Source organism: Prionailurus bengalensis, chromosome B4 (genome assembly GCF_016509475.1).
Source record: "Prionailurus bengalensis isolate Pbe53 chromosome B4, Fcat_Pben_1.1_paternal_pri, whole genome shotgun sequence".
Lineage (NCBI taxonomy): Eukaryota > Metazoa > Chordata > Mammalia > Carnivora > Felidae > Prionailurus > Prionailurus bengalensis.
This window is the reverse complement of record NC_057358.1, coordinates 71,868,027-71,895,791: the sequence shown is the minus strand read 5'-3', so window position 1 is coordinate 71,895,791 and position 27,765 is coordinate 71,868,027. Positions and strand designations below refer to the sequence as shown.

The window sequence follows — 27,765 nt, the reverse complement described above, 5'->3', positions numbered from 1 at the left end:
TTCGGCTCAGGTCACGATCTCGCGGTCCGTGAGTTCCAGCCCCGCGTCCGGCTCTAGGCTGATGGCTCAGAGCCTGGAGCCTGCTTCCGATTCTGTGTCTCCCTCTCTCTCTGCCCCTCCCCCGTTCATGCTCTGTCTCTCTCTGTCTCAAAAATAAATAAATAAAAAAAAAAGTTTAAAAAAATATAAAAAAAAAAAAAAAAGAAAAAGAATTCCTGAAACACGAGTCCAGTAATTGGTTTACTGTCCTGTGTTATATGTAGCAAAAAGTTTTTTTTTTAAAGTATTTATTTATTTATTTATTTATTTAGACAGAGATAGAGAGTGAGTTGGGGAGGGACAGAGAAAGAGGGAGACAGAGAATCCCAAGCAGGCCCTGCGCTGTCAGCACAGAGCCTCAGGGCTTGAACTCATGAGCCATGGGATGGTGACATGAGCTAAAACCAAGAGTAGGATGCTTAACCGACTGAGCCACCCAGGTGTCCCTGTAGCAAAAAATCTTGTTGAAGGAGTCTGAAACTTGGTATTTATCAGTTATTACTTGATAATGTTTTTTGAAAGATGTTTCATGGAAAGGATACTTTATAAAACCAAATTCTAATCTATTTAATGTATGTTTCTTTTTTTAGATACTCCCAGAAGTATAAAAGCATCCACTGCTACAGCTGAACAGTTTTTTCAGAAGCTGAGAAATAAACATGAATTTACTGTTTTAGTGACTCTGAAACAGACCCACTTGAATTCTGGAGTTATTCTCTCCATTCACCACTTGGATCACAGGTGAGTGTGGCTGCTGGGTTTTTGTGTTTTCGTTATATATGGTTAAATGAACACATTCAAAAGAAGTAAACAAAATCAAGATATCCAATATACAAGATTGGAATAAAACAGCTAGAATAATTTTGCTACATTATGCAAAATCACAAACACAAGTAATTGAAATCAGCCTAGATGCAAAAGCAGCTAGCTGGTGCTTTTGATGTTGCTAAAAGCACACAGAAATCACTGTTCCTGAGACACACTTATTAATGACTAAATTCCTCATGAGATATCTTCCTCAAGTTAAGGCTGAACATACTTCTTTGTAATTTGTGAATAGTTGGCCACAAAAATACTATATTTAGTTTCTTTAGGAAGTTGCCTGGGTTTGAGTTTAATAAGTCATAATTTTCATCACTGACAGGTAACTTCTTTCTTGATGCGTCTCTTAGACTGCAGCAGTCACAGCTGTATTCTTGCATGTGTTTTGAATCAAAATTCTGTCTAGTATCTCCCAGTCTCTCACATGTGTGGAAACATGATTAGGGGAGAGCTGGCGGGAGTAATGGGGAGGAGGGGGTGGGAGGAAGGAGAAACTCATTCATGACGCTTGGCATATACATAGATTGTTACTGAATAACACCAAACAGCTCTAAATGATCCCTTGAGTGAAAGAATTACCACAGTTCTGACAATGCAAGTTCCTTTGTGTTCCCATTTTGAATACTTACTCCATGACTTACTACCTATGGACCTTGAGCAAGTCACATGGCCTTTCTGTGCTACAATTTCCTCACCTGTGAAATGGGGTGGTTGTGAAGATTAATAAGTGTTTGAAATATATACATGGTTTTTATGATCTTGTTAAGGTGTGGGGAGAAACCTCTTTTCTTGGTCTCTTTTACCAGGGATGATGTAGCCTGGGACTTTGAAAATCTTTATGAAATACTAAAGGGCAAACAGAAGCACATATACGTGGTGAACAAGATACAGCAAGTTGACATAGAGAGCAAGGTTCCTGATCACACTCTACCTGGATTATTCTCAAGGCATCAAGGCCCCTCATTATTCCATCTATAGCCCGAGAGGGTTGGCATAACCCCCTACTTGGGTTTCTTTCCTCCCAGGTCCTGGCCTGTGTTTGACAGGAGAATGCCATGATAACATTTATCTGGTAATTGGCTTAGGATCTTCAAGGCACAGCAAGAAAGGCACAGGTCCCATTTCCAAGGGTTCACTAGGGCTTTTCCCGTTGGTCTGTTTCTGGTTCCAGGGACAGGACTGGTCTTCAAGTGATTGATATCAGACCTCCTTGCTTACATTACAGTACTGTGACTTTGCCCATCTCACTTGGGCTTTAGGCAACATGATTCACATAAAACAAAGGAATGTTGTTCCTTTACAGAGCAGCTTGTTTTATTGCTGATGACTTCTGCTTGCTAAAAGAAATTTCCCCTGTGTTTTGGGCACTAGATTTTTCTGCCCTGTAACTCCCCCCACCCCACCCCATTAGTAGAGACATGGAACTTGTCCAGCCTTCTTCCAGATGGCGTATCCTTACATCCATGATGGTCACTGCAGCCTCCCATGTTACCCTTCTTGTCTCAGGGCTAACCAGCGCTGGGTACTCCATCTGCTCCTCTTTAGACTTAATTGACAGCAATTCTTGAGGTCTACTGCCCTCATCTATATGCATCCCAGATGGGCAATGTTTTTGTTGGTCCCTGGAGTTGAATATAATGAATAACTCTACAAACGTTTGACCAGCACAGACTTCTTGTAATCTGTATACTTTCAATCTAATACTTACTAAGATAGTATGGAAAAAAATTTTTTTTTAGCATCTTAAACGATAAGTATATGGACCACCGAAATACCCGAGCATCATCACGTAGATTCTTGGTGAAGGACCTGAGGAAGGATAACTTGCCATCAGGCAGATTTTTTTTCTTACTTTTCCTGTGAAGTAGATTTGTGAAAACATGTAGGAATTTTTATTGAGTTATTTCAATGAAAGATAATATTTGTTTTTTAAATTAATATGGCAATATATTTTCATTGTAGAAAATTTGAAAAGCAGACAATTGTAAAGAAATAGAAAAACTCATACAAATCATTTTACCAAAAGGAGACCAATGTTTAAAATTTGCCGTATTTTAACCCAGTTCTTTTGTCTGTGCATGTAGATATGCCATATTTTACTTGATCTGCCCCTCACTTTGGATATTTAACTCATTTCCTTTTTTAACTTTAATAATAACACCATGATGAACATATTTATACATCATATTTATACATAAATTTTTGTGCTCAGCTCTTGTGCTTTCCAGTTATACTTGTTGAATTTAATATTAATTCTGTAATTCCTTGTTTTACTTATTCTTTCTTCATATCATCTACAAATTTGAGATATATTTGAGATATGGTGTATCTTTCTAGGATATAAAAGATCATTTAGGTTTGCAAGGCTCTTTTTATTTGTTTAGTAAACCAGCAGTTATTAAAGTCTTACGTGTGCCAGGCGCTGTGAATTAGCTCGTTTTATCATCAGGACTGGGCAGTGGTTAAGTGTGCGGGTCTAGAGATGGACTCCGTGAATTCCAGGCATAGCAATAGCACTTATTGGCCTTGTGACCTTGTGGAAATTACTTAACTCTTCTGTACCTCAGGTTCTTCATCTATAAATCCATATAAAGTGCTTGAGAACACTAGAGAAAAAAATTCCACAAAGTGCCATAATCATACAAAGTCACTATTCTCATTCATATTTTATAGTTAAGAAAAACAAATCCAGGGGCACCTGGGTGGCTCAGTGGGTTAAGCGTCCAGCTTGGTTTCGGCTCAGGTCCTGATCCCACGGTTTCTGGGACAGAGCCCCGTGATGGTCTGTGCACTGGCAGCGTGGAGCCTGCTTCGGATTCTCTCTCTTCTCCTCTCTTTGCCCCTTCCCTACTCGTGCCCACACATGGGCTTTCTCTCTCTCAAAGTAAATAAAATTAACTTTTGTTGGAAAAAAAAAGGGGGGGAAACAAACCCAGAGAGCTTACGTTGTTGAAGATTCCCAAGAGTAAGTGAGGGTAGGGTTTAAACTCAGGTAATCTGATTCCAGAGCCAGCTGGCTTAACCTCAGTGCCCTGCCAGCCCTCAGGGTCTAGTGTTAGACTTCCTTCTCTTCTGCCCTTCCCCCCCTCCCCCCCTCCCATAGCACCACTTAGCTAGTTAGTGACAGAATCAGGACCCAAATCCACTTACTCTGATTCTTGAATGTGGTGTTTTCACCAGTATACTGTGATATCTCCTAACATTTTAGCACCCTGACAGATCTTGTGTTATGGTGTGTGTTTTGTTTTTTTTCTGTGGTGTTGCTGAAGTTCTTTCTTTCCTTAGTCTTAATCTGACTCCTATTTTTAGTTTCATTGTATCATGAACACTTACGTATTTATTCTTTGATTTGCTTCACAAAAAATTTAGCGTGGTTTATAGGGCTATCTACAGGACAACAAATAAGAATACAATGAAATATGAAAATCAGGGCAAAGGAAAAATAGAAACCCAGTTGGATGATTAAGATAATGCAATTGTTCTTAGTTCTGAGACCAGAGACATATTTCTCCTATGCCCTTTTATGCAAGATGTAATGAGTGTCTTTAGAGAAATAAATCCAGAGGGCTTCATATCAGCTGGTGGCATCATGCTGTAAAGCACTGAGGGAAAAGCAAAGCTACAGAGATGCCAGGAACTTGCATCAACGTGTGAAGGTGTTTGAAACAGTACTGTACCCTCAGAGGCCCTTCGTAGTATGCACGAAAGTTCTGTACAGCCAAATTTTCCTGCTCAAAATTCCAATAGTGCCTCTGACGTGAAACTCTAATAAAAAGCCATGTCCTTAAGGCAATATTCCATATAAATTGCTTTTCTCATGAGAATAATACTGAATTCAAGTTAGACTTCTCTCAGAAATACTTGAATTGTAGCTATTCTTTGTTGACACTTCAGTGAGAATTAAGTGTTGAGCAGCAATAGCAATTAAGTTGGAGGAAAGACTGACATTTTATGTAAAAACCGAGAAGGCTGACAAGGACACACCTGAATGGAAGATGCCCGTTTCCTCCTGAAGTAGGCAGTTCTCAAGAGCAGGGCCAAGCTTTTCCTCAGGAAGTAGTGTGGGTTCTATGCTCACATATTGATGAATGGATCCTACTGAAAGTGGAAATTTTAATTATGCTACAAATTTAAATACTATGATAGTTATAGTAAATTTTACAAATTAAGAAAATTACAAACAAGGAAGTCAAAATCATCTGTAACTTTACCACCTGGGGATAGTTTCTACTAATATTTTCAGTTATAAATGTCTACTTAAGGGTAGAGATATAATATTTAAAAAACTGATTCATACTGTACATGTTTTACAAGTTACTTTTTAAAATTTAGCAAAATATCTTTACAATTTTCCCATGTCAACAAATATTCACTTGTAGTCTATTTTTTAATGCCCAAGGATTATTCCATCATTGGATACAAATTAAAATAGAGATAATCAAATTCTTACATATGAAAAAATCCAAGCAAAATGTCCAAAAAGTGTCTAAGTGTGTTCAGTGTAATTGCCTGAGGTTCTTCCACTTAGAAGAACTAGTTTGCAAAATATGTGTCTGGATAAAGTGAATGAACTTTTGTGCTCCACTGGTTGGTTAGCTATAAACCAGATCAATGTTGAAAAATGCCTGTCACAGTGAATTGTTGATCCTTTCACTAGCAGTGATTAGGAGCAGGTCCCGCTTTCCATAAGGTCCTTCCTAGTTCATGGAAGAGCTCTTCTGCACCCTGAGGGAAGCTAACTCCCTAGATGCATTTGGGGTTGGTCGGGGGAGGTCACGGTGCTTCATCTAAGCATATGTTCTTGCCTGCCAGATGGAAAGCTCAAGAGCAAGAACTTGAGTTATTTCTTGGAATTAGGCTTTGTGAATTAGCCCACTGGAGGGTGCCTACTACAGACCAGTTACTAAATAAACATTAATATTACTGTCAGCGATGATGTGAAATGACTTCTTCTTCCCTTACGTTAGTCCCTGATTCCAATCTTATCGCTGTTTGGGCTGATCGAAGTGAGAACCTGGCTACCTGCCGTACAGCCTGCTCTGATGCCAAATTAAGTAGGAAGAAGTCCCTAAGAAATAGAAACTGTGGGAACGGCAGCTCCGGCACTGGTTGAGATGAAGGAAAGTGGAGTGTCAATGCCGAGCGCAGTGACCAGTCTGCTTGTCACCTGTATGTCACCCCCTTCCTTTCCCTCTTCTTGTCCAAATCCACCTCACACTTGAAAACTCTGCTCTCATCCCCATAAAGCTTTTACTGACCTTTCCAGTTTACATTAATTCCGTCCTGCATTTGCCTCCAATGCAATTTTTAAATTTGTGCCACTCTTTTTTGGGCTTATATCGTTATGTGTTTCATATATATGCATATGTATTAATTGCATATCAGAGGTTAAAAATGTCATTTGCTGCCTTTGATCACAATTGTAACAAGTGTTTAGTGAGGATTTTTTAATTTAAGTTGTAATTGTTTTTTTGAATTGGTAATATATCTCCTGGTTTAAAATTTAAAAGGCACAGCAGGGTATAGAGAAGAAAAAGTCTACCTCTGTCCCTATCTCCAGACACCAACTTTCTACCCCTAGAGGCAACTACTATTATAATTAAAGACATTTTGAAAATAAGGAAGATGTAAAAAAGAAAATTCAGCTTAGCCAATCAGTGTTGTGCTGGAGTGGGTTCAGACTGGCTTACAGGAGTTGAAGATTTGTGAGCGAGCAGACATTAATTACTGTGAAGCTGGAAGGAGGCCACAATATGAGTGTTTATGGCGTGGAAATCAGCAAATGCTACAAAGCAAGGCTTTCTTCCTTTGAATATATTTTTATAGGTAAATATTAGTTTTTTCAACAAGTCTTAACTTTTTTCAGATTTCTCTTCTTTCTTATATGAGTGGATAAATGAACCAATATGTTAGAATTATTTCTTTAGAGAACAGAAAGCCAATTGTTAAACATTTACAAGGACCACTACTTTATAGTCCTGACATCTAGAGATAACCACCCTGACACTTTGGGATGCAGCTCTCTGATCCTCTGCCCAGGTGTACTTGTGTGCTTATATAAATTTATGCGTAGTTTATAACAGCTCCTAATTAGGTCTTTCTTTCTTTCTTTCTTTCTTTCTTTCTTTCTTTCTTTCTTTCTTTCTTTCTTTCTTTCTTTCTTTCTTTCTTTCTTTCTTTCTTTCTTTCTTCCTGTGCTGTTAAAGGATTGTGCATTATACTTGTAAACCCCATTTGATGTACCATGCTGTCACTGAGTTACATGCTAAATAAATATTTGATGGATGAGGACATGAGTGAAAGATCAAGAGAAAGATCATCAGGAGTGCAGCAGGAATCATCAATAACATCACAGAGTTTTAATCAGTCTAGGGCAAAGGATCTGGGGAATGTTGAAATTGCTATATTGATGCAGGGTGCCTAAAGTATTCTGAAATGTCATTAGCTCTAGTGTGAGAATTTCACTAACTGGCAGTCACTGCCTCGAAACAGCTATAAGTCAAGTTCTTGGAGAATAGTGACACCTGTAATGAGCTATACAGAAACATCTCAGCCACTGCGTTAAGTCTGGAAACCTAATCACACAACTTTGTTAGTTTGGACATCTGAGACTAATAGACATACTCTGGATTCTGAGGAATCTGAAGTGAGTAAACAGAAAGACAGAAGTAGGAAAGACAGACATCACAACATCTTAGAACTGGGAGAGGGCTTAAGTCAAACCTTGGTACTGAAACACAGCTTCAAACAGAGTGACATAATTAGGAAACTGTGGGGAACCTCAATGGCAGTGTCCTGGTGTTCTGTGAGTAAAGTCTTGGCCTCCTGAGATTTCAATGGGGTTTCAAATAGTGTTTTTCAAGCAGGGGCTAATATTAAAAATTAGGCCGCAAACTTTTTGTGAGTGCAGTGTGAAAAGCTGGTAGGCTCTTCAGCCATTTCTGGGTATATTTAGCAAATATCAGCATTACCTAAAAACAACAGACAATGATGTATGACACTTAATGTCTGAAAGAATTAAGACATTCAGGCAGATCAAAGAATTCTCTTGTCATTATGGTTTTCTGGCTATTGCATTTTCAAAGGAAAAAAAATAAAGAATAGAGAAATAATTCCAAGATAACTAATTCACTTAGCTGTTTATGCAGGAGATTTAGAAGAGAGATATGAAAACAGTAAAGGCTCATTGAAAAGCAAAGTGAATTTAAAAGTTAAAATAAATGAGAAAATTTCCCCAAGTTGTGAAAGGACTCTCTTCTTTTCTTCCATGTTTTACAAAGCTGTAGTTTCTTCAGGATAGATAAAATTATTTTGTTATTCCTTGGTATAGATTAGGTACACTCGTCTACATTATGTTCTGTAATTTATAATACTTCTTTATTTAAGATAGTCTTGGGCTTTAGATATATAAATTAGGCTTTTATAACATGGGGTCATTATTAGGAATTTTCTTCATATCCAAATAGTATTTGTGCTTCTAACTGTGAATGCTTTGCAAATAGCATACATAGGAAGAATTTGTGGCAATAGCTTTGCAAATAAATACAAAACTGTCTTGTAGTTTTTATCATCTTCTATATTAATGAACTTGAGGTGAAATAAATGAGATTTTTTTCTACTCTCTTAGTATTAATTATTATACATTCTGGATGAGTAAGAATGTATTTATGTATGAGGCTGATAAAATGTATCTTCATATTTGTGAGTGCTTGTCATGTATTAAGCCATTTCTCTTTCTTGACATTACTAAGTAAAAATTAAACTTGCTGGCAATATTTGCTTGGCTTAATGGTTCTGAACTAAAAGATGACTGTTTATCATGGATAAAATTAACAGACTGGCATAACAGCTACTACACTCTACTTTTTCGTTGCACACTGCTTACTAAATATTGTTAAAGACAACAGGTTTGTAAGTTAAAATTTCAAACCTCGAGTTCTTCATAATTAACAAAACAACTGTATATTTGATTATCTTAAAGTATATTTCTATATCATTATTTATCTCTAATAAAATTACACCTTTAATATGTATTTTAATACCCTCTTATTATTAGGAAAGTTACAGTGTATATTCGAATGTGGTTAAGCATGCGTATGTCATTACCAAGTAGGCATGGTGAGCTGCTCATCAAAGAAATGGAATTAAAGTTAAGACAGCAAGCAAGGGGATTTCTTGTATTCTTGTATGTACCAAATTTGCACATAGGTGAAGTGATGGAAAGAAGTACACATTTTAATATACAGAGGTTATTTCCTGGAGCACAATCCTCCCTTTCATGCTAGAATAGTGGGGCCCCATTTTCCTTCCTGTTAGCATGCCAGTGTTTCTGCAGGGCTGAGGAGTGAATCAATCGGCTGTTGCTGTTGCTGCGGCCACCACCATGGACTAGCCAATCTCTATCCATTCCCATCACACATTTCAGGTACTTCCCTCCTTAGGCAGAGATGCAGAGGACCAGGGGTATTTGTAACCCTCCATCCTATTTGGCCTTGTCTGGTTATCAGGCCCCAAATATCGTAGACCAATATAAGAAGACCTTTCTGCTTCATCCATCTCATTGCCTCTTTGCATCTACCCTTTAGTCCAGATGTTGGACTACCAGTGACTTGGCTGTTGTGTAGGCAAATGTTATTGAGGATCAAGCCTCCCATGTTTTAGGAAATCGACCTGGTGTTCCTGCTTGAATATTTGCACGCTTCCCATTTCTATGTTGCCATGTTATTTCTTTTTCTGTGGTAGTAAAGGTTAATTGTTCATTAGAAATAATTGGCCCATGTAATCAGTTAGCTACTTTTTTTTTTTAGTTTTTTTTTTATGACATAAAAAAATACTTCTAATGATTAAAAGATTTTTCTAAATATTATTTCCTCACTCAGGAATGGACAGTGAAAATTATTTTAGTTCCTTTTTTTCTTTAATCAACACTTGCATCTTCATTATTTCCCTTCATGTTATTTTTTTTAACGTTTATTCATTTTTTTTATATGAAATTTATTGACAAATTGGTTTCCATACAACACCCAGTGCTCATCCCAAAAGGTGCCCTCCTCAATACCCATCACCCACCCTCTCCTCCCTCCCACCCCCCATCAACCCTCAGTTTGTTCTCAGTTTTTAACAGTCTCTTATGCTTTGGCTCTCTCCCATTCTAACCTCTTTTTTTTTTTTTTCCTTCCCCTCCCCCATGGGTTCCCGTTAAGTTTCTCAGGATCCACATAAGAGTGAAACCATATGGTACCTGTCTTTCTCTGTATGGCTTATTTCACTTAGCATCACACTCTCCAGTTCCATCCACGTTGCTACAAAAGGCCATATTTCATTTTTTCTCATTGCCACGTAATATTCCATTGTGTATATAAACCACAATTTCTTTATCCATTCATCAGTTGATGGACATTTAGGCTCTTTCCATAATTTGGCTATTGTTGAGAGTGCTGCTATGAACATTGGGGTACAAGTGGCCCTATGCATCAGTGCTCCTGTATCCCTTGGATAAATTCCTAGCAGTGCTATTGCTGGGTCATAGGGTAGGTCTATTTTTAATTTTCTGAGGAACCTCCACACTGCTTTCCAGAGCGGCTGCACCAATTTGCATTCCCGCCAACAGTGCAAGAGGGCTCCCGTTTCTCCACATCCTCTCCAGCATCTATAGTCTCCTGATTTGTTCATTTTGGCCACTCTGACTGGCGTGAGGTGATACCTGAGTGTGGTTTTGATTTGTATTTCCCTGATAAGGAGCGACGCTGAACATCTTTTCATGTGCCTGTTGGCCATCCGGATGTCTTCTTTAGAGAAGTGTCTATTCATGTTTTCTGCCCATTTCTTCACTGGGTTATTGCCCTTCATGTTATTTTTGAAGATATTGACATGTCAAGATGTTAGGGCATAGTAACTTTTCCTGATTGCCTTTAAGTCAGGTAGGCTTCTTTTATTAAAGTAAGTTTTTCATGGTTTAATTTTCATATAAGTCTTGAACACATCTAAAATTTATTTTGGTGTAAGCAAAAAATGAAGCTTAACATTTAAAAAGATTTTTTTAATGTTTCTTTATTTTTTTTGAGAGAGAGAGAGAGCACAAGAGACAGAGCACTAGTGGGGGAGGGGCAGAGAGAGGGAGACACAGAATTGGAAGCAAGCTTCAGCCTCTGAGCTATCAGCACAGAGCCTGACACAGGGCTCAAACTCGTGAATGGCAAGATCATGACCTGAGCTGAAGTCGGACACTTATCCAACTAAACCACCCAGGCATCCCTCTAAACATTTTTTTAAACAGATAACTAATCATTCCAACATCATTTGACATTTTTCCCTCTCTTCATTTGCGACTCTTTATCATAAATGCAATCTCATATTTATATTTAATATCATTTCTAGGTTCTGTCCTCTGTTTCATTAGTCTGTGTGCTATTTTTCTACCAGTTATCCACTCACATAAATCACTTTTTGATTTAACTGAGCTGCATGTAATAAGGATATTAACTCCATAGCACCAGTGTTTTTCATTTGCATTGAAGTCTTAATGGAGATTTTGATGTACTAAATTTTCTTAACTGATACATAGACAAACCAATAATTTCTATCTCTAAAGGGTGGGATTATGTTAATGAAATAGTGAAGAAAGAATATATTATTTTCTCTTCCCAGGAAGAAAAGAGAAAGCCAATTCGAAAATTCAAGAAAAAGAAGAAAATTTCAGCTAACTGATGTTAGCTGTGGGCTTGCCTTATAACCTTTATTATGTTGAGATATCTTCCTTCTATGCAAAATTTATTGAGTTTTTATCATGAATAGATATAGAATTTTGTCAAATGCTTTTTCTTTTTCTATGAGATTATCCTGTGGCTTTTTACATTCTATTAATGTGATGTATCACATTGATTGATTTGCATATGTTGCATCCCACAAATAAATCCCACTGTATTGTGGTGTATGATCCTTTTAACGTGCTGCTAAATTGGTTTGCTGAGAGTCTTTGCAACTATATTCATCAGCGATATTGGCCTGTAGTTTCTCTTCTGGTAGTGTCCTTTTCTGATTTTGGTATCAGGATAATGCTAGCCTTGTAAAATGAGTTTGAGAATGTACCCTCATCTTCGAATTTTCGAACAGTTTGAGAAGAATTGGTATTCTTTTAAATATTTGGTAAAATTCACCAGTGAAGCTGTCTGGCCCTGGGTTTTTCTTCATTGAAAGATTTATTATTATTTATTCAATTTTGTTACTAATAATTGGTCTATTCAGATTTTCTAGTTTTTCCTAATTCAGTCTTGGTAGGTTGTATGTTTCTAAGAATTTTTCCATTTCTTCTAGGTTCTCCAGTTCATTGGTATATAGTTGTTCACAGTAGCTTTTTCTGATTCTTTGAATTTCTGTAGTGTCTGTTATAATGTCTTCATATATATATTCTCCATATGTATACGTATATATATACATATATATGGGTCCTTTCTGTTTTTTTCTTTGGTTAGTCTAACTAAAGGTTTTTTAAACATTTTGTTTATCTTTTCAAGGAACCAACTCTTAGTTTGGTTAATTTTCTCTATTGTTTCTCTGTTCTCTATTTTATTTATTTTTGATATTCTATTATTTTCTTCCTTCTTTTAACATGGGCTCAGTTCTTCTTTTTCAAGTTCCTTATAGAGTTAGGTTGTTTTATTGGGGGGTGCAGTTGGGGGTGATCTTTCTTGCTTCTTAATGTAGGCATTTACTGCTATGAACTTCCCTCTTAGAACCAGTTTTGCTGCATCTCACAAGTTCTGGTATGTTGTGTTTTGTCTCAAAAAACTATTTTATTTTCCCATTAATTCTTTATTGGTTGTTCAGAATAATGTTATTTAATTTCCATATGTTCATGAATTTTCCAGTTTTCCTCTTTTTATTGATTTCTAGTTTATGCCATTGTGTTCAGAGAAGATACCTGGGATGATTTCAATTTTCTTGAATTTGCTTAGACTGTTTTATGGCCTATCAAATGGTCTATCTTGGAAAATGTTTCGTGTGTTCTCTGAGAAGACTGTGTATTCTGCTATTGTTGGATAGAGTACTCTGTAATTGTTTAAATCCATTTGGTCTATAGTGTTCAAATTCACTGTTTCCTTGTTGATGCTCTGTCTGGATGATCTATCCATTGTTGAGAGTAGAATATTAAAGTCCCTAACTATTCTATTACTGTTTATTTTTCCTTTTAGCTCTGTTAGTTTTTGTTGTAAATATATACGTGCTCCAATGTTGAATGCATAAATGTTTACAATTGTTACATCTTCTTGATGTATTAACACCTTTGTCATTATATAATGATCTTCTTGGTCTATTTTTACTTTTTTAGTTTAAAGTCAATTTTATCTGATATCAGTATAGCCACCCTTGATTTTGTTGGTCACTATTTGCTTGAAATGTCTTTTTCCATCTCTTCACTCTCAGTCTTTGTGTGTTTTTAAGGCTAAAGTCTTTTGTAGGCAGCATATTGTCAGATCTTGTTTTTTTTTTTTTTAATCCATCTAGCCATTTTACATCTTTTAATTGGTGAATTCACTTTGTGTTTAAAGTAATTTTTGATAGGTAAAGACTTACTATTACCATTTTGTTCATTGTTTTCTGGTTATTTTGTAGATTCATTGTTTCTTGTTTCTTATCCTCTGGTCTTTTTTTTTTTTTTCAACATTTTTATTTATTTTTGGGACAGAGAGAGACAGAGCATGAACGGGGGAGGGGCAGAGAGAGGGAGACACAGAATCGGAAACAGGCTCCGAGCCATCAGCCCAGAGCCTGACGCGGGGCTCGAACTCCTGGACCGCGAGATCGTGACCTGGCTGAAGTCGGACGCTTAACCGACTGCGCCACCCAGGCGCCCCTCCTCTGGTCTTTTTTGTGTGTTTTGGTATCTTTTGGTATCAGAATGTTTTAACTTCTTTATTGTGTTCTTTTGTGTAATTACTACAGGGTTTTTCTTTGTTACCATGAGGCTGACATAAAATAAATTTATAATACCCTATTTTAAACTGACAACTTCAATAGAATTCATAAACTTTACACTCTTCCTCCTCCCCCTCATCTTTTAGATGGTTGCTGCTATGGTTTACATGTTTTTATATTGTATAACTAATAGCAGATTACTGCAGTTATGGTTATTTTTACTAGGTTCATTTTCTTATGCCTTAAAACTAAAGATGTAAGTGAACTATACCATTAGTACCATCCTGCAGAATCTATGACTATATATTTACCATTACTGGTGAGATTGGCACTACCTTTTTAATGTTTTTATGATGTTAATTCTTGTTCTCTTACTCTCACTTCTTACTTCTCCCCAGATATGGGTGGTTTTCAGCCATTATTACTTTAAAAATAATTTCTGGAGTCCCTGAGTAGCTCAGCCAGTTGAGCATCCGACTCTTTATTTCAGCTCAGATCATGATCCCAGGGTCATGGGATCAAGCCCTGCATTGGGCTTTCTCTTCTTTTGGAATCCCATAACCTGCATATTGTTTCTTTTTTATTGTGTCCTATAATTTCCATAGGCTTCCTTTTTTTCATGTTTCACAACCTTAATAGAATACTCTAAATATTGTGTATAAAATTGAAAACAGCATATTCCATAGGCTTTCTTTATTCTTTTTCTCTTCCTTCCTTCCTTCCTTCCTTCCTTCCTTCCTTCCTTCCTTCCTTTTTTTTTTTTTCTTCTACTGACTGGTTAATTCCCAGTGTCCTATCTTCCAGCTGATTCTTCTTTTGCATGATTGAGTCTGCTTTGAAACTCTTTATTGTATTTTTCAGTTCAATTATTGTATTTTTAAACTCTAGTTGTTTTTTTTCTTTTTTGATGGTTGATTTTTCCTTGTCAAACTTTTAGTTTGTTCATGCATTGTTTTTCTAACTTCTTTTAGTTATCTGTGTTTTCTTGTACTCCCTCAAATTCCTTAAAACAAGTATTCTGAATTCTTTGACAGTTCATAGATCTCACTTTCTTCAGAGTCTGTTATTGGAACATTATTAGTTTCTTTTCGCAGTATATTTACCTGATTTTTTTTGTGATGTTTGATTCCTTTGTTAGTATCTGTGCATATGAGTAATCAGGCCCCTCTTCCAGACTTCACAGGTTTGCTTTGACAGAGACAGTTCTTTACCAATCCACTCAGTTTTGGTTCCTGGATGTGTCTTCCTGGATGTGTCTTTGGGTATGTGGGGTCTGCTATTACAGCCCACTTTGGGGGGGAGCTGATAGAGTTCTAAGGATGGGGTTGGGGATGAACCTCTGACTAGAGAACAGTCCGATAGGACTACTGGCTTTGTACCCTATCAAAGTGAGGCTGTAGGATGGGCTCTGGTTGCATGAATTCTCTGGTCAGGCTTTCTAGATGGTTGGGACTGGCTACTATATTCAGTCGTAGATGGGGTTATGAATTAGCTTCTGTACCCTGGCAGGGCAGCAGGGTGGGACCCAGGGTCTATATAGCTCATTGTTGGGGACCCAAATCAAACCGGAGTGTGCACTGAATTCCCTAGTAAAGTGAGGCCATCAGTTTTGCTCTGCAGATGCAGGAAGCCATGGGCTGTGCACTTTCCTAGTACTTACTACACATGGGGCTATTGGATGGGCTATGCAGTTTCTCATGTACTCTGGTTAGGTTCCCTGGTTGGACAGGGTGAAAGCTTTACTCAGTGATGAGCAGGGCTATGAATTAGATTCCCTCACTGGGTCAGTGGAAGAAGCAACTCTTAAGCTGGTAAAGCTCTTTGTTTTTTTAACTGAGGCTGATCTGCAGTCCAAGTTCCTTGACTAAACAGTGGCATTGGCTTTGCTCTGTAAGCTTTTGTCTCTACCTGCCCTCTTCTCAGCTTGAGTGCTGCTGGGCTTCACAATTTCCAGGAGTTGTTGCCAAACTTTCTGGTCAGCTGGGGCTGACAGACTCCATAGCAGATGGGGCTGTGATTCAGCTTTTTTTTTTGGGGGGGGGGTGGGTGGGAGGGGAAGGGTCCACTCCAAACTACTCTCAATTTCCCAAATAGGCTTTCTGGTTGGGAGGGTTTGGGAGCTATTCTCAGTCTTGGCTGTGAATTAATCCCCCTGCCTAAGCATAGCATGGGAATGCTTCCTGCTCATGATAGCATTGCTTGCCCACCTCTCGGCTCAAGTGCCACTGGGCTCCACTGCTTCTAGGAGTTGTAGTCAGCCCTTCTGGTTAGATGGGTCTGGAAGATATTCTCCACAGTGAGAGTGGGGCTGTAATTCAGCTTCTTGTCTAGGGACGGGCAAAATGGACTCTATGGCTGGCAAAACTCCTTATTTGAGGACCTGAATCAGGGAGATCTGTACCCCACCTGGTTTCCTGGTCAGAATGAACCCTCAACTAGGTTTTGCAGATGAGCAAAGTTGTTGGTCAGGATTACTACTTGGGCACTGAAGATATGACTTCAGTCTGCTAAGACCTGTGTACAGGTTGCTTCAAGCCCCTGCCTCATCTCCATCAGAGTGAGAGTCCTGGTGGAGTCCCATAGATTCCCCTGTAATCTCTGTGATGTGAGATCAGGGTAGGGGTTCCCACAAAGTGATTTGAATGGTGGGAGGGTGCTGGTTTTACCCTGAATTCTCTTTTCCCATTGGAGAAACTGGAAGCTCGTGGGAGACCTGCATGTTGCTGTGCTGGTCTGAGGGAGGAACAGTACAGTCAATGTGTACCTCCTTCTGTCACCCTTCTAATACAGTCTGTCTTGGTCTCTGAGGTGTAGCCTCATCCTGTGTTCCAGGATTCTCTCAGTGGTGTCTTGTTCTTGAATAGCTGTTAGGGTTTTTTTTTTTTTTTGGTTTTGTTTTGTTTTGTTTTTATGAGGGTGAATGAAGTCAGGAACAACTTATGTAGCTGCCTTCATCCAATGACTGCAGATTTATAGGACTTTTCTAACCGTTCAGGTTCTGTTCTCATTCAGAAGTTTTTGCTATGTTTAAAACTTTATTCTTTGATATAAACTTTAGAATTAATTTTGTAGGGTGAAAAAAATCCCATTGGTATTTGTATTGAAATTATATCACATTTATAGGTTAATATACATTGAGTTAACATTTTTATTGTGGTTAGTTCTTTTACCCAGGGATATGGCTTACTTCCTCATTTTTTTCATATCTTCTTTTGTCTATTTTATAATTATCTCCATAAAAGGCGTACTTATATTTTGTTATTTATTCCTAGGAACCTTATAGGTTGTACTGCTAAGTCTGATGGGATTTTTATTTTACTATTATGTTTTTTTAATTTTTAAAAGACTTCTAAATTACAGTATTACCAGGAAAATGGATTCTGTTTGTATCAAAAGTAACATCTTTCATAGTATTTCTATTTCTTTTTCTTTTGTCTCTGGGAAAGTTGGATTCTTGGAATATAAGTCAGAGTATAACAAGAAAATTTTCAAGGTGCCATCAAAGTTCATTTAATTCTCTTTTCTTAATCTGCCATACATTGATATGCAATGACATTTCAGTGATCTTTTCCAAGATGAATGTTGAGGGATTGTTGTAATATATTTTAATTCTTTAGCATTGAAACTCTTCTCCTTTTTGTCTTCTGATGTCAGTGTAAAGCTTCCTAAATGCTCTTTAGGCCTTTGATCAATAACTTTGAATTATTTTACAAAGAGCTCACTTAAAAAACTATAATGATCCTTTTGCAGTTTATTATCAAGTGACAGGAAATAGAATTCAGCTTACTTGTAACTTGCTTTGTTTGTCCTTTAGTGATGGTGAAGCATGCACCTTTTCAAAATGTCCATGCTAATTATTATTTTGATGTCCTATTGACAGTGGAATTTATGTTATCTTTATTACTTAAGAAATCTTATTTTCCTTGCTGTTGTATACACTTGAATTCCATCGATCTTGGAGAGGACTCTATTTTTGTGGTCGAAACCATGTATTGATGTATTTCATAATAGCTGGATAAAAGTCATTCATATTTTGCCTTTTCTCTTCAGTGATTTTATCCACTGAGCATTTTGAAAAAGGACGATTGACATGCTGTCATCTTTCCTTTGTACTTTAACCTTTGGTTATTTAAAAACTCTAGGTATTATAAAAATTATGTTTGATTATTATTGAAGATACTGAATGTGCCATGGACTACATGAATTACTGAATACATTAGCTTTAATTTTTCCAGTAAAAATGCCCTAAACAGCACCAAAAGGGAAGTACAATTTGTTTTTTTGGGTGAACTACACAGAAAAAATTTACTTTGCAAACGACTTAAACTTTAGAAATATTGAGGATTATATTTAAATACTTCCTGCTTATATGACATCTGGGAAATTGCTATCATTTCTAAAATGTACTGTTCTTTGAATATTAGTGGATTTGTAAATTTTTAATATTTTTAGTACTAAGTTTTTGGTGTATCTGATCTGATAAATGATTGTAAATATCCTTTCCTATTTTCATATGGGAATCTTGCCTTTTTTTTTTTTGCTTATTTGTAAGAATTTTTTTTTCATATGTAAAGGATGTCAACTTACTGTCAATCATATATACAAGAGTTTTCCCAGGTTAATATTTGCTTTTAATTAAAGATCTTTTTGAAATAATTTCAAAGCTACAAGAAAAATTACAACAGTACAAAGAACTCCCACATCTCCTCTTACCAGATTCCTAATTGGTAATATTTTAGTTCATTTGCTCCATCACCCTCTATGTTTTATTCTAGTGTGCCTTTTTTTTTAAGTTTATTTATTTATTTTGAGAGAGAGAAAGCCAGCATAGGGAGAGGCAGAGAGAGAGAGAGAAAGAGAGAGAGAGAGAGAGAGAATCCCAGGCAGGCTTTGCACTGACAGTGCAGACAGCACAGGGCTTGATCTCACGACCATGAGATCATGACCTGAGCTGAAATTAAGTCAGATGCTTGACTGACTGAATCACCCAGGCACCCCTCCAGTGTGCCTTTTACTGACAATATTCTCTATCACTTTTAATATTTTGGTGTATGTTTTCTCAAAACAAGGACACTCTGCTATATAGTCAACACATAACCTTCCGATCCAGAAATGAACATTGACACCACAATATCATCTAATCTTCATACTCCATTAAAATTCCACCAACCATCTAAACAATCTCATTTTCCTTCTTGATCCAGGATTCTGTCTAAGAGCTCATGTTACATTTGGTTGTCCTATCTCATAATCTCCTTCAGTCTGGAATAATTCTGGTCTTTTTCCTGTCTTTTACATCCTTTATGTTCTTAGAAGTATAGGCATTACATTTTTTAGGATCATCTTCAACCTGGGTCAATCTGATGTTTCTTCATCACTCAGGCTATACATTCTTGCTGGGAACACTGCAGAAATGATGCTGACTCTTCTCAGTACACCACACCTGAAGGTAAACTGTCAATCTGTTTTATTGCTGGTGATGTTAACCTTGATCACCTGGTTAAATTGGTGGTCTGCCAGCTCTTCAATATTTTTCCCCTGTGATTTTGATTAGTATTTTATGGGGGAGATACTCCAATTTTATTCCAATGTGCTGTTCCTTATCAGACCTTTACTCTCTGTCCTTAACATCTATTGACTGTGCCCACCTGAATGATAAAGTATTGCTTCTTAGTCACATGAATAAAAAGACAAAACTGAAAATTGAAACTCATATTAACCTTTAAACTCATTTTCTAGTATTATAAAAAACTAATATATATCATGTAAAAATACATTCCTAAAAAATAGGGCAAAGTTTTTTTGTATTTCATTTAAAGTGCATATCAGCATTCATGATGTAAGTTACCTTTAAATTAACTAGTGTATTTTTCTTTAATGAAAACTATTCATTTATACTGAATGGAATTCAGAGAAAATAACATCTTACTTCCATAACAGTGATTTGCCTAACTTTTCTACCTTTCTCTTGATAGCTTTATAGATCATATTGCATTTATTGAACTAAAACATCACAGACTTTCATAAAAACAAGATCGGAGTGTATATAAGATATGTTACAGGCAGATTTTGCTGATGAGCTCTTACATGTAGCCTTCTATGACTATCCCATTTATAATGGTTTTTCAAACATTTTATTTCATCTGATTATTGGCTTTTCATTTTTGACATTTCAAACAGGTTAAAATTGCATGTTTTCTTCATTTAAAAATAAATATGACTGTTTTCATCAGCAGTAACTGAAATAAATATATGACAAAATGTTTCCAACCTCTAACTTGTCAGAATTCAAGATCTATTAAAGGATGTTTGTTAAATTGCATTAAGAAAAATTATGCTAATTTTTAAGTTCACCATTTCTAAATAGATTCAATAATGCAGAACATGTGAACTAATAAATATGAACACAGTAGAAAAATGTCTGTGATGTAAAATAACGTTTTGGCAGAATATAGGAGTCTAGACATGAATGAGGAAGGCCTACGTTTATAGTAAATTATCATCCTGGGAGTGTTGATTCAGGAAAATAATAAAAATGATGACATAGGAGGCTTTTTGAGAGCCTTTGTTTCTTTTTCCCAGTGTCCTCTGTGTCTGGTACTGTGCCTGACATACGGAGGGTTAAAAGATATTTGTGGAATGACAGAACGAGAAGTGCAGAGCATCTGCTAATGTCATGTTTTGTATTAGTTGGCTGATTTCGGTTTTTTATTTAAAAAAATTTTTTTAAACGTTTATTTATTTTTGAGAGACACAAAGAGAGGGGCAGAGAGAGAGGAAGACACAGAATCTGAGGCAGTCTCCAGGCTCTGAGCTGTCAGCACAGAGCCTGATGTGGGGCTCAAACCCACGAACCATGAGATCATGACCTGAACTGAAGTCAGACGCTTAACCAAATGAGCCACTCAGGCACCCCTTTAAAAAAATTTTTTTTAATGTTTATTTATTTTTGAGAGAGAGAGACAGAGCATGAGCAGAGGATGGGCAGAGAGAGGGAGACACAGAATCTGAAGCAGGCTCCAGGTTCTGAGCTGTCAGCACAGAGCCTGACGCAGGGCTGGAACTCACCAACTGTAAGATCATGACCTGGGTGGACGTCGGAAGCTCAACCGACTGAGCCACCCAGGTGCCCCCGCCTTTTTTTTAATGAAAAAAAATTTTTTTTAATGTTTACTTATTTTTGAGAGAGAGAGAGTCAGAGTGCGAGCAGGGGAGGGGCAGAGAGAGGAGACACAGAATCCAAAGCAGGCTCCAGGCTCTGAGCTGTCAGCACAGAGCCAGACACGGGGCTCATACCCATGAATCGTGAGATCACGACCTGAGCCGAAGTTGGATGCTCAACCGACTGAGCCACCCAAGCGCCCACCTAGTTGGCTGATTTCTTAGGTGCCTTGGAATTTTTCTCTTCATTGTAAACATTAGCACTTTATTACCTTCCTACACTGTGTCAGGCAGTCCTCTAAACACCTTGCATGGATTAATCTCATTAAATGCTTATCAGTGTCTTGGAGTTTTTCCTACCCCATTATTATCCCTATTTTACAGATAAGGAAATGGGGCCCTGAATGGTTAAGTCTAGTGTCCAAGGTCACAATAAGGAGCAGAATCAACATTTGAACTAGGCTGCCTGGCACAAGAGCCCATTCTCCTGGCCACTTGACAATTCTCTGCTTGTTTTAGAGCAGTTCCATGGTCTTTCTACTTCCCTCAGAATCCAAGAACTCTATTGGCAGGGTTTGCATTCTTGCTTTATATTGGTTTTGGAGACAATACTCATAGATTTTTTTCCTCTGTTGGGCCTTTTCTGCTATACTAAAAATGTTTATTCAGGAGTTTTCTTCCTTACAATTGACTTTTTTATTTCAACAGTACCACCATGGCCCATTGAAGTTGATACAGTATACATAATGCCAGGCAGTGTCACTGGGAAAACATTTTGCCTTTTAATTTTTCTAATTGCCTCTCCATAAAAAGTTTGTGCTAACACTTAAAAATAAGATTTCTGCCCTTTTTGGCATTTCCATATTAGTCAGAATTTGGGGCCAGGTCGCTTCTATTTTCTCTAGGTAGGGGTGTGCTGTACTCATTTCAGTTGGGAATTCGAGGTAATAGGCTCACTAGGAGCAAAATGTCACCCCAGTGGGTGACCCATGAATCCTATTACCTTCTTCCTTGGCTCTTATTTATTCTGAACAATAGAGGAGACATGATGACCCATGAAGCATGTCAGAAAACAGATGCTGCAGCATTGACAGCTTACTCTCCCCTGTGACTAATTCCTTTCTTTCAAATACAGCTTGCCTAGAACTTCTAGCTGTCTTACATGCATCAATGCTTTTCCTTTATTGTCCGCCTATAGTTGCAGAATGTGTTACATATAAAGCTGCCGAAAATTCCCACACAGGCTAACCTCCTTTGGCCTAAGAATTCCTATTGATTTTTAGGACCTTAGGAAAGCAAGTTGTTAACTTAAGAGGAAGGTTTGGAACCAGGATAAACTACTGCATGAAATCATAGGGCATTGAGGGTTTTTGGGAGTCCCTTTGTCACCCCAGATGGATGTATTCCTAAAAGCATCATGAGTCATTTTTTAGGTGAAGGTGAAGATGAAAAGTTACCAACATGGGAATATAATTTTCTTCCAAAAATATTGTTTGTTGGTCTTTGCCATAATGCAATTGTTTGCACGCCTCAATATTCTTGTTAAGCCACAGTGTCTCGAAATTGAGGGAAAACATTCATATATTCTCCTGGGAACACACACACACACACACACACACACACACACACACACACGCAATTTCAATGAATCTAAAACCACAATGATATTTCATTTATGACACTGGATTTTAAGAGATCACCAGGTTCTTTCCTTCAAGCAGAGGTGGCTTAAACCATTTTAACAGGTAAAACTAACCAGAAAGGGTGAGTTTTATTTTTTTCACAGAAGAGCTTGATTTGAATAACCAAATGAGAAATTAAAAAGTGACAGATTAACCATATTTTAATGTAAAATTAAATGCATAGTATGTTATGTACTATCATAATTATCATTAATTAAATGATTAATTAATTTCATGATTCCTCAATGAGCATGTTATTTCCATATAAACTGTGCTCTACCTATGCCTATTTTTTGGTCCTTTCATACCAGATTGAAGGTGTTATGAAAATTGGATGTATAAAATATAATTTCTTTTTTTTAATCTTTATTTATTTATTTTTTTTTAATTTTTTTTCAATGTTTATTTATTTTTGGGACAGAGAGAGACAGAGCATGAACGGGGGAGGGGCAGAGAGAGAGGGAGACACAGAATTGGAAACAGGCTCCAGGCTCTGAGCCATCAGCCCAGAGCCTGACGCGGGGCTCGAACTCACGGACCGCGAGATCGTGACCTGGCTGAAGTCGGACGCTTAACCGACTGCGCCACCCAGGCGCCCCTCTTTATTTATTTTTGAGAGAGACACAGAGTATGAGCAGGGGAGGAGCAGAGAGGGAGACACAGAATCCGAAGCAGGCTCCAGGCCTTGAGCTGTCAGCACAGAGCCCGACACGAGGCTCGAACTCACGAACAGTGAGATCATGACCTGAGCCGAAGTCGGACACTCAACCGACTGAGCCACCCAGGCGCCCCTAAAATATAATTTCTATATTTTTTGAACTTTGTTTGACCGATAACATCTATCACAGATGGTTTCCCAGATTCAGTGATAATTCATTTCACTTTCTCTCTGTAGAGAACTGGAGTAACTCAGTGGAGAATAATAGTCATGCTTTATATGCCTTTATTTTTACATTGAAGTAGAGTTGACACACAATTTACATTAGTTTCAGGTGTACAACATAGTGTTCCACAGGGCTCTATGTTATGCTATACTCACCACAAGTCTAGCTACCATCCAGAACCGTATAATGCTATTACAGTACTACTAACTGTGTTCCCTATGCTGCACCTTTCATTCCTGTGTCTTATTCATTCTATAACTGGAAACCTGTACCTCCTATTCCCTTTCATCCATTTTGCCTATCCCCCTACCATTTTCCCCCTGGCCACTGTCAGTTTGTTCTCTGTATGGGTCTTTTTCAGTTTTTTTGTTCATTCATTTGTGTTTTTTTAGATTGCATATATAAATGAAATTATATGGTATTTATTTTTGTCTGATCTATTTCATTTAGCATAATACCATCTATTGTCTCAAATGGCAAGATCTCATTTTTTGTGGCTGTGTGATATTCCATTGTGTGTGTGTGTGTGTGTGTGTGTGTGTGTGTGTGTGTATACCACCTCTTCTTTTTTTTTTTTAAGTTTATTTATTTATTTATTTATTTATTTTTCCATTTATTTTTTTTTATGAAATTTATTGACAAATTGGTTTCCATACAACACCCAGTGCTCATCCCAAAAGGTGCCCTCCTCAATACCCATCACCCACCCTCTCCTCCCTCCCACCCCCCATCAACCCTCAGTTTGTTCTCAGTTTTTAACAGTCTCTTATGCTTTGGCTCTCTCCCATTCTAACCTCTTTTTTTTTTTTTTCCTTCCCCTCCCCCATGGGTTCCTGTTAAGTTTCTCAGGATCCACATAAGAGTGAAACCATATGGTATCTGTCTTTCTCTGTATGGCTTATTTCACTTAGCATCACACTCTCCAGTTCCATCCACGTTGCTACAAAAGGCCATATTTCATTTTTTCTCATTGCCACGTAATATTCCATTGTGTATATAAACCACAATTTCTTTATCCATTCATCAGTTGATGGACATTTAGGCTCTTTCCATAATTTGGCTACTGTTGAGAGTGCTGCTATGAACATTGGGGTACAAGTGGCCCTATGCTTCAGTACTCCTGTATCCCTTGGGTAAATTCCTAGCAGTGCTATTGCTGGGTCATAGGGTAGGTCTATTTTTAATTTTCTGAGGAACCTCCACACTGCTTTCCAGAGCGGCTGCACCAATTTGCATTCCTGCCAACAGTGCAAGAGGGTTCCCGTTTCTCCACATCCTCTCCAGCATCTATAGTCTCCTGATTTGTTCATTTTGGCCACTCTGACTGGCGTGAGGTGATACCTGAGTGTGGTTTTGATTTGTATTTCCCTGATAAGGAGCGACGCTGAACATCTTTTCATGTGCCTGTTGGCCATCCGGATGTCTTCTTTAGAGAAGTGTCTATTCGTGTTTTCTGCCCATTTCTTCACTGGGTTATTTGTTTTTCGGGTGTGGAGTTTGGTGAGCTCTTTATAGATTTTGGATACTAGCCCTTTGTCTGATATGTCATTTGCGAATATCTTTTCCCATTCCGTTGGTTGCCTTTTAGTTTTGTTGGTTGTTTCCTTTGCTGTGCAGAAGCTTTTTATCTTCATAAGGTCCCAGTAATTCACTTTTGCTTTTAATTCCCTTGCCTTTGGGGATGTGTCGAGTAAGAGATTGCTACGGCTGAGGTCAGAGAGGTCTTTTCCTGCTTTCTCCTCTAAGGTTTTGATGGTTTCCTGTCTCACATTTAGGTCCTTTATCCATTTTGAGTTTATTTTTGTGAATGGTGTGAGAAAGTGGTCTAGTTTCAACCTTCTGCATGTTGCTGTCCAGTTCTCCCAGCACCATTTGTTAAAGAGGCTGTCTTTTTTTACCACCTCTTCTTTATTCATTCATCTATCGATGGATACTTGAGCTACTTCCATAATTTGCCTATTGTAAATAGTGCTGCAATAAACATTAGTGAAAATTAATGTTTTCATTTTCTTTGGGTAAATACCCACTAGTGCAATATTTAGATCATATGTATTTTTATTTTTAATTTTTTGAGGAAACTCCATACTGTTTTCCACAGCAGCTACACCAACTTATGTTCCTACCAACAGTGCAAGAGGGTTCCTTTTTCTCCACATCCTCACCAATACCTGTTGTTTCCTGTGTTGTTGATTTTAGCCATTCTGACAGGTGTGAGGTGACATCTTATTGTGTTTTTTATTTTAATTTCCCTGATAGTATATGATGTTGAACATGTTTTCATGTGTCTGTTGGCCATTTGTATGTCTTTTTTGGGAAAATGTCTATTTATGTCTTCTGATTATTTTTTAATTGGTTTATTCATTTTGGGGGTGTTTAGTTTTATAAACTATATATTTTGGATACTAACCCTTTATCTGATATATAATTTGCAAATATATTCTCCTATTCCATAGGCTGCTGTTTAGTTTTGTTGGTTGTCTCCTTCACTCTGCAGAAGCCTTTTATTTTGATATAGTTCCAATTGTTTATTTTTGCTTTTATTTCTCTTGCCTCAGGGGACGTATTTAGAAAGGAGTTGCTATGGCCCATGTGAAAGAAGTTACTACCTGTGTTGTCTTCTAGGATTTTTATGGTTTCAGGTCTCATGTCCATTTTGAATTTGTAGTGTAAGAAAGCGATCCAATTTCATTCTTTTGCTGTCCAATTTTCCCAACACAATTTGTTGAGCAGACCTTTATATATTTTCCCATTGGATATTCTTTCCTGCTTTGTTGAAGATTAATTGACGATATAATTGTAGCTTCATTTCTGGGTTTTCTACTCTGCTCCTTTGATCTATGTGTCTGTTTTTGGGTCAGTACCATAATGTTTTGATCACTACAGCTTTGTAATATAACCTGAAGTCTGCTATTGTGATGCCTTCAGCTTTGTTTTTCTTTTTTAAGATTGCTTTGGCTATCTGAGATCTTTTGTGGTTCCATACACATTTTAGGATTGTATGTTGTAGCTCTGTGAAAAATGCTGGTGTTTTGAAAGAGATTGCATTGGATGCAATTGAATTTGCATTGAATTGTGTAGATTTCTCTGGGTAGTGTAGACATGGAATGTCTTAAGATTTCTTTGTGTCATCTTCAATTTCTTTTGCTGTGTTTTATAGTTTTTAGAGTTCAAGTCTTTCATTTCTTTGATTAAGTTTATTTCTATGTATCTTACTCTTTTGGGTGCAATTGTAAATGCGATTGATTCCTTAATTTTTCTTTCTGGTGCTTCATTGTTCTACGTAAAAAATGTGATACATTTCTGTATGTTGATTTTGTATCCTGTGGCTTTAGTGAATTTGTTCATCAGTTGCAGCAGTGTTTTGGTGGAGTGTTTCAAGTTTTCTATGTATAGTATCATGTCATTTGCATGTAGTGAAAGTTACTTCTTTCTTGACTTGGATGCCTTTTATTTCTTTTTGTGTTCTGAATGCTGTGGCTAATACTTCCAGTATTATGTAAATAAAAGTGGCATGATCAAGTGGGATTTATTCCTGGGATGCAAGAGTAGTTCAGTATTCACAAATCTATCAACACAATACACCACATTAATAAAAGAAAGGATAAGAACCATACGGCCATTTCAATAGATGCAAAAAAGCATTTGACAAAGTACAACATCCATTCATGATAAAAACCCTCAACAAAGTAGGTTTAGAGAGAACATACCCCAACATAATACAGGCCATATATTAAAAACCTGCAGCTAATATCCTAAACGGGAAAAAGCTGAAAGCTTTTGCTCTACAGTCAAGAACAAGACAGGGCATATAGTTTTTCATATTTTTTGCTTATAATTGTTTGTATTTCTGCTTCCTTATTTGTGATCTTATTTATTTAGGTCCTTTCTCTTCTCTTTTTGATAAGTCTGGCTAGAGGCTTATCAATTTTATTAATTTTTGCAAAGAACCAGCTCCTGGTTTCTATGATATGTTCTACTGTTTGGTGTTTTGTTTGTTTTTTTGTTTTTTAGTTTCTGTATCTTTTATTTCTGCTGTAATATTTAATATTTCCTCCCTTTTGCTAACTTTAGGTTTCGTTTGCTGTTCAAAAAATATTTGTTTGTTGAATGAATAAATGAGTGAGTGAATGAATAAATATAACAAATCTCTTTGAAATATGTATAATATTTGAGCCAGAAATTTCATTTATAGTTATTTATTCCAAAAAGTTAATTATCCAAGTGCACAAAGAAATATGTATTGAAATATTTTTGAAGTATAG

At 37.1% G+C, this 27,765-nt stretch overlaps 1 protein-coding gene across 4 annotated transcripts in view; it reads left to right on the top strand.

Annotated features, from left to right (window-relative positions):
• The window catches only part of NELL2 (neural EGFL like 2), a 338,935-nt gene that overhangs the window by 50,252 nt on the left and 260,918 nt on the right, over nucleotides 1–27,765 (top strand). For all 4 annotated transcript variants that reach the window (XM_043563469.1, XM_043563471.1, XM_043563468.1 and 1 more), the window contains one exon: nucleotides 630–780. In XM_043563469.1, coding sequence (XP_043419404.1) covers nucleotides 630–780 — 151 coding nt within the window. The remainder of the gene's footprint in view (nucleotides 1–629; nucleotides 781–27,765) is intronic.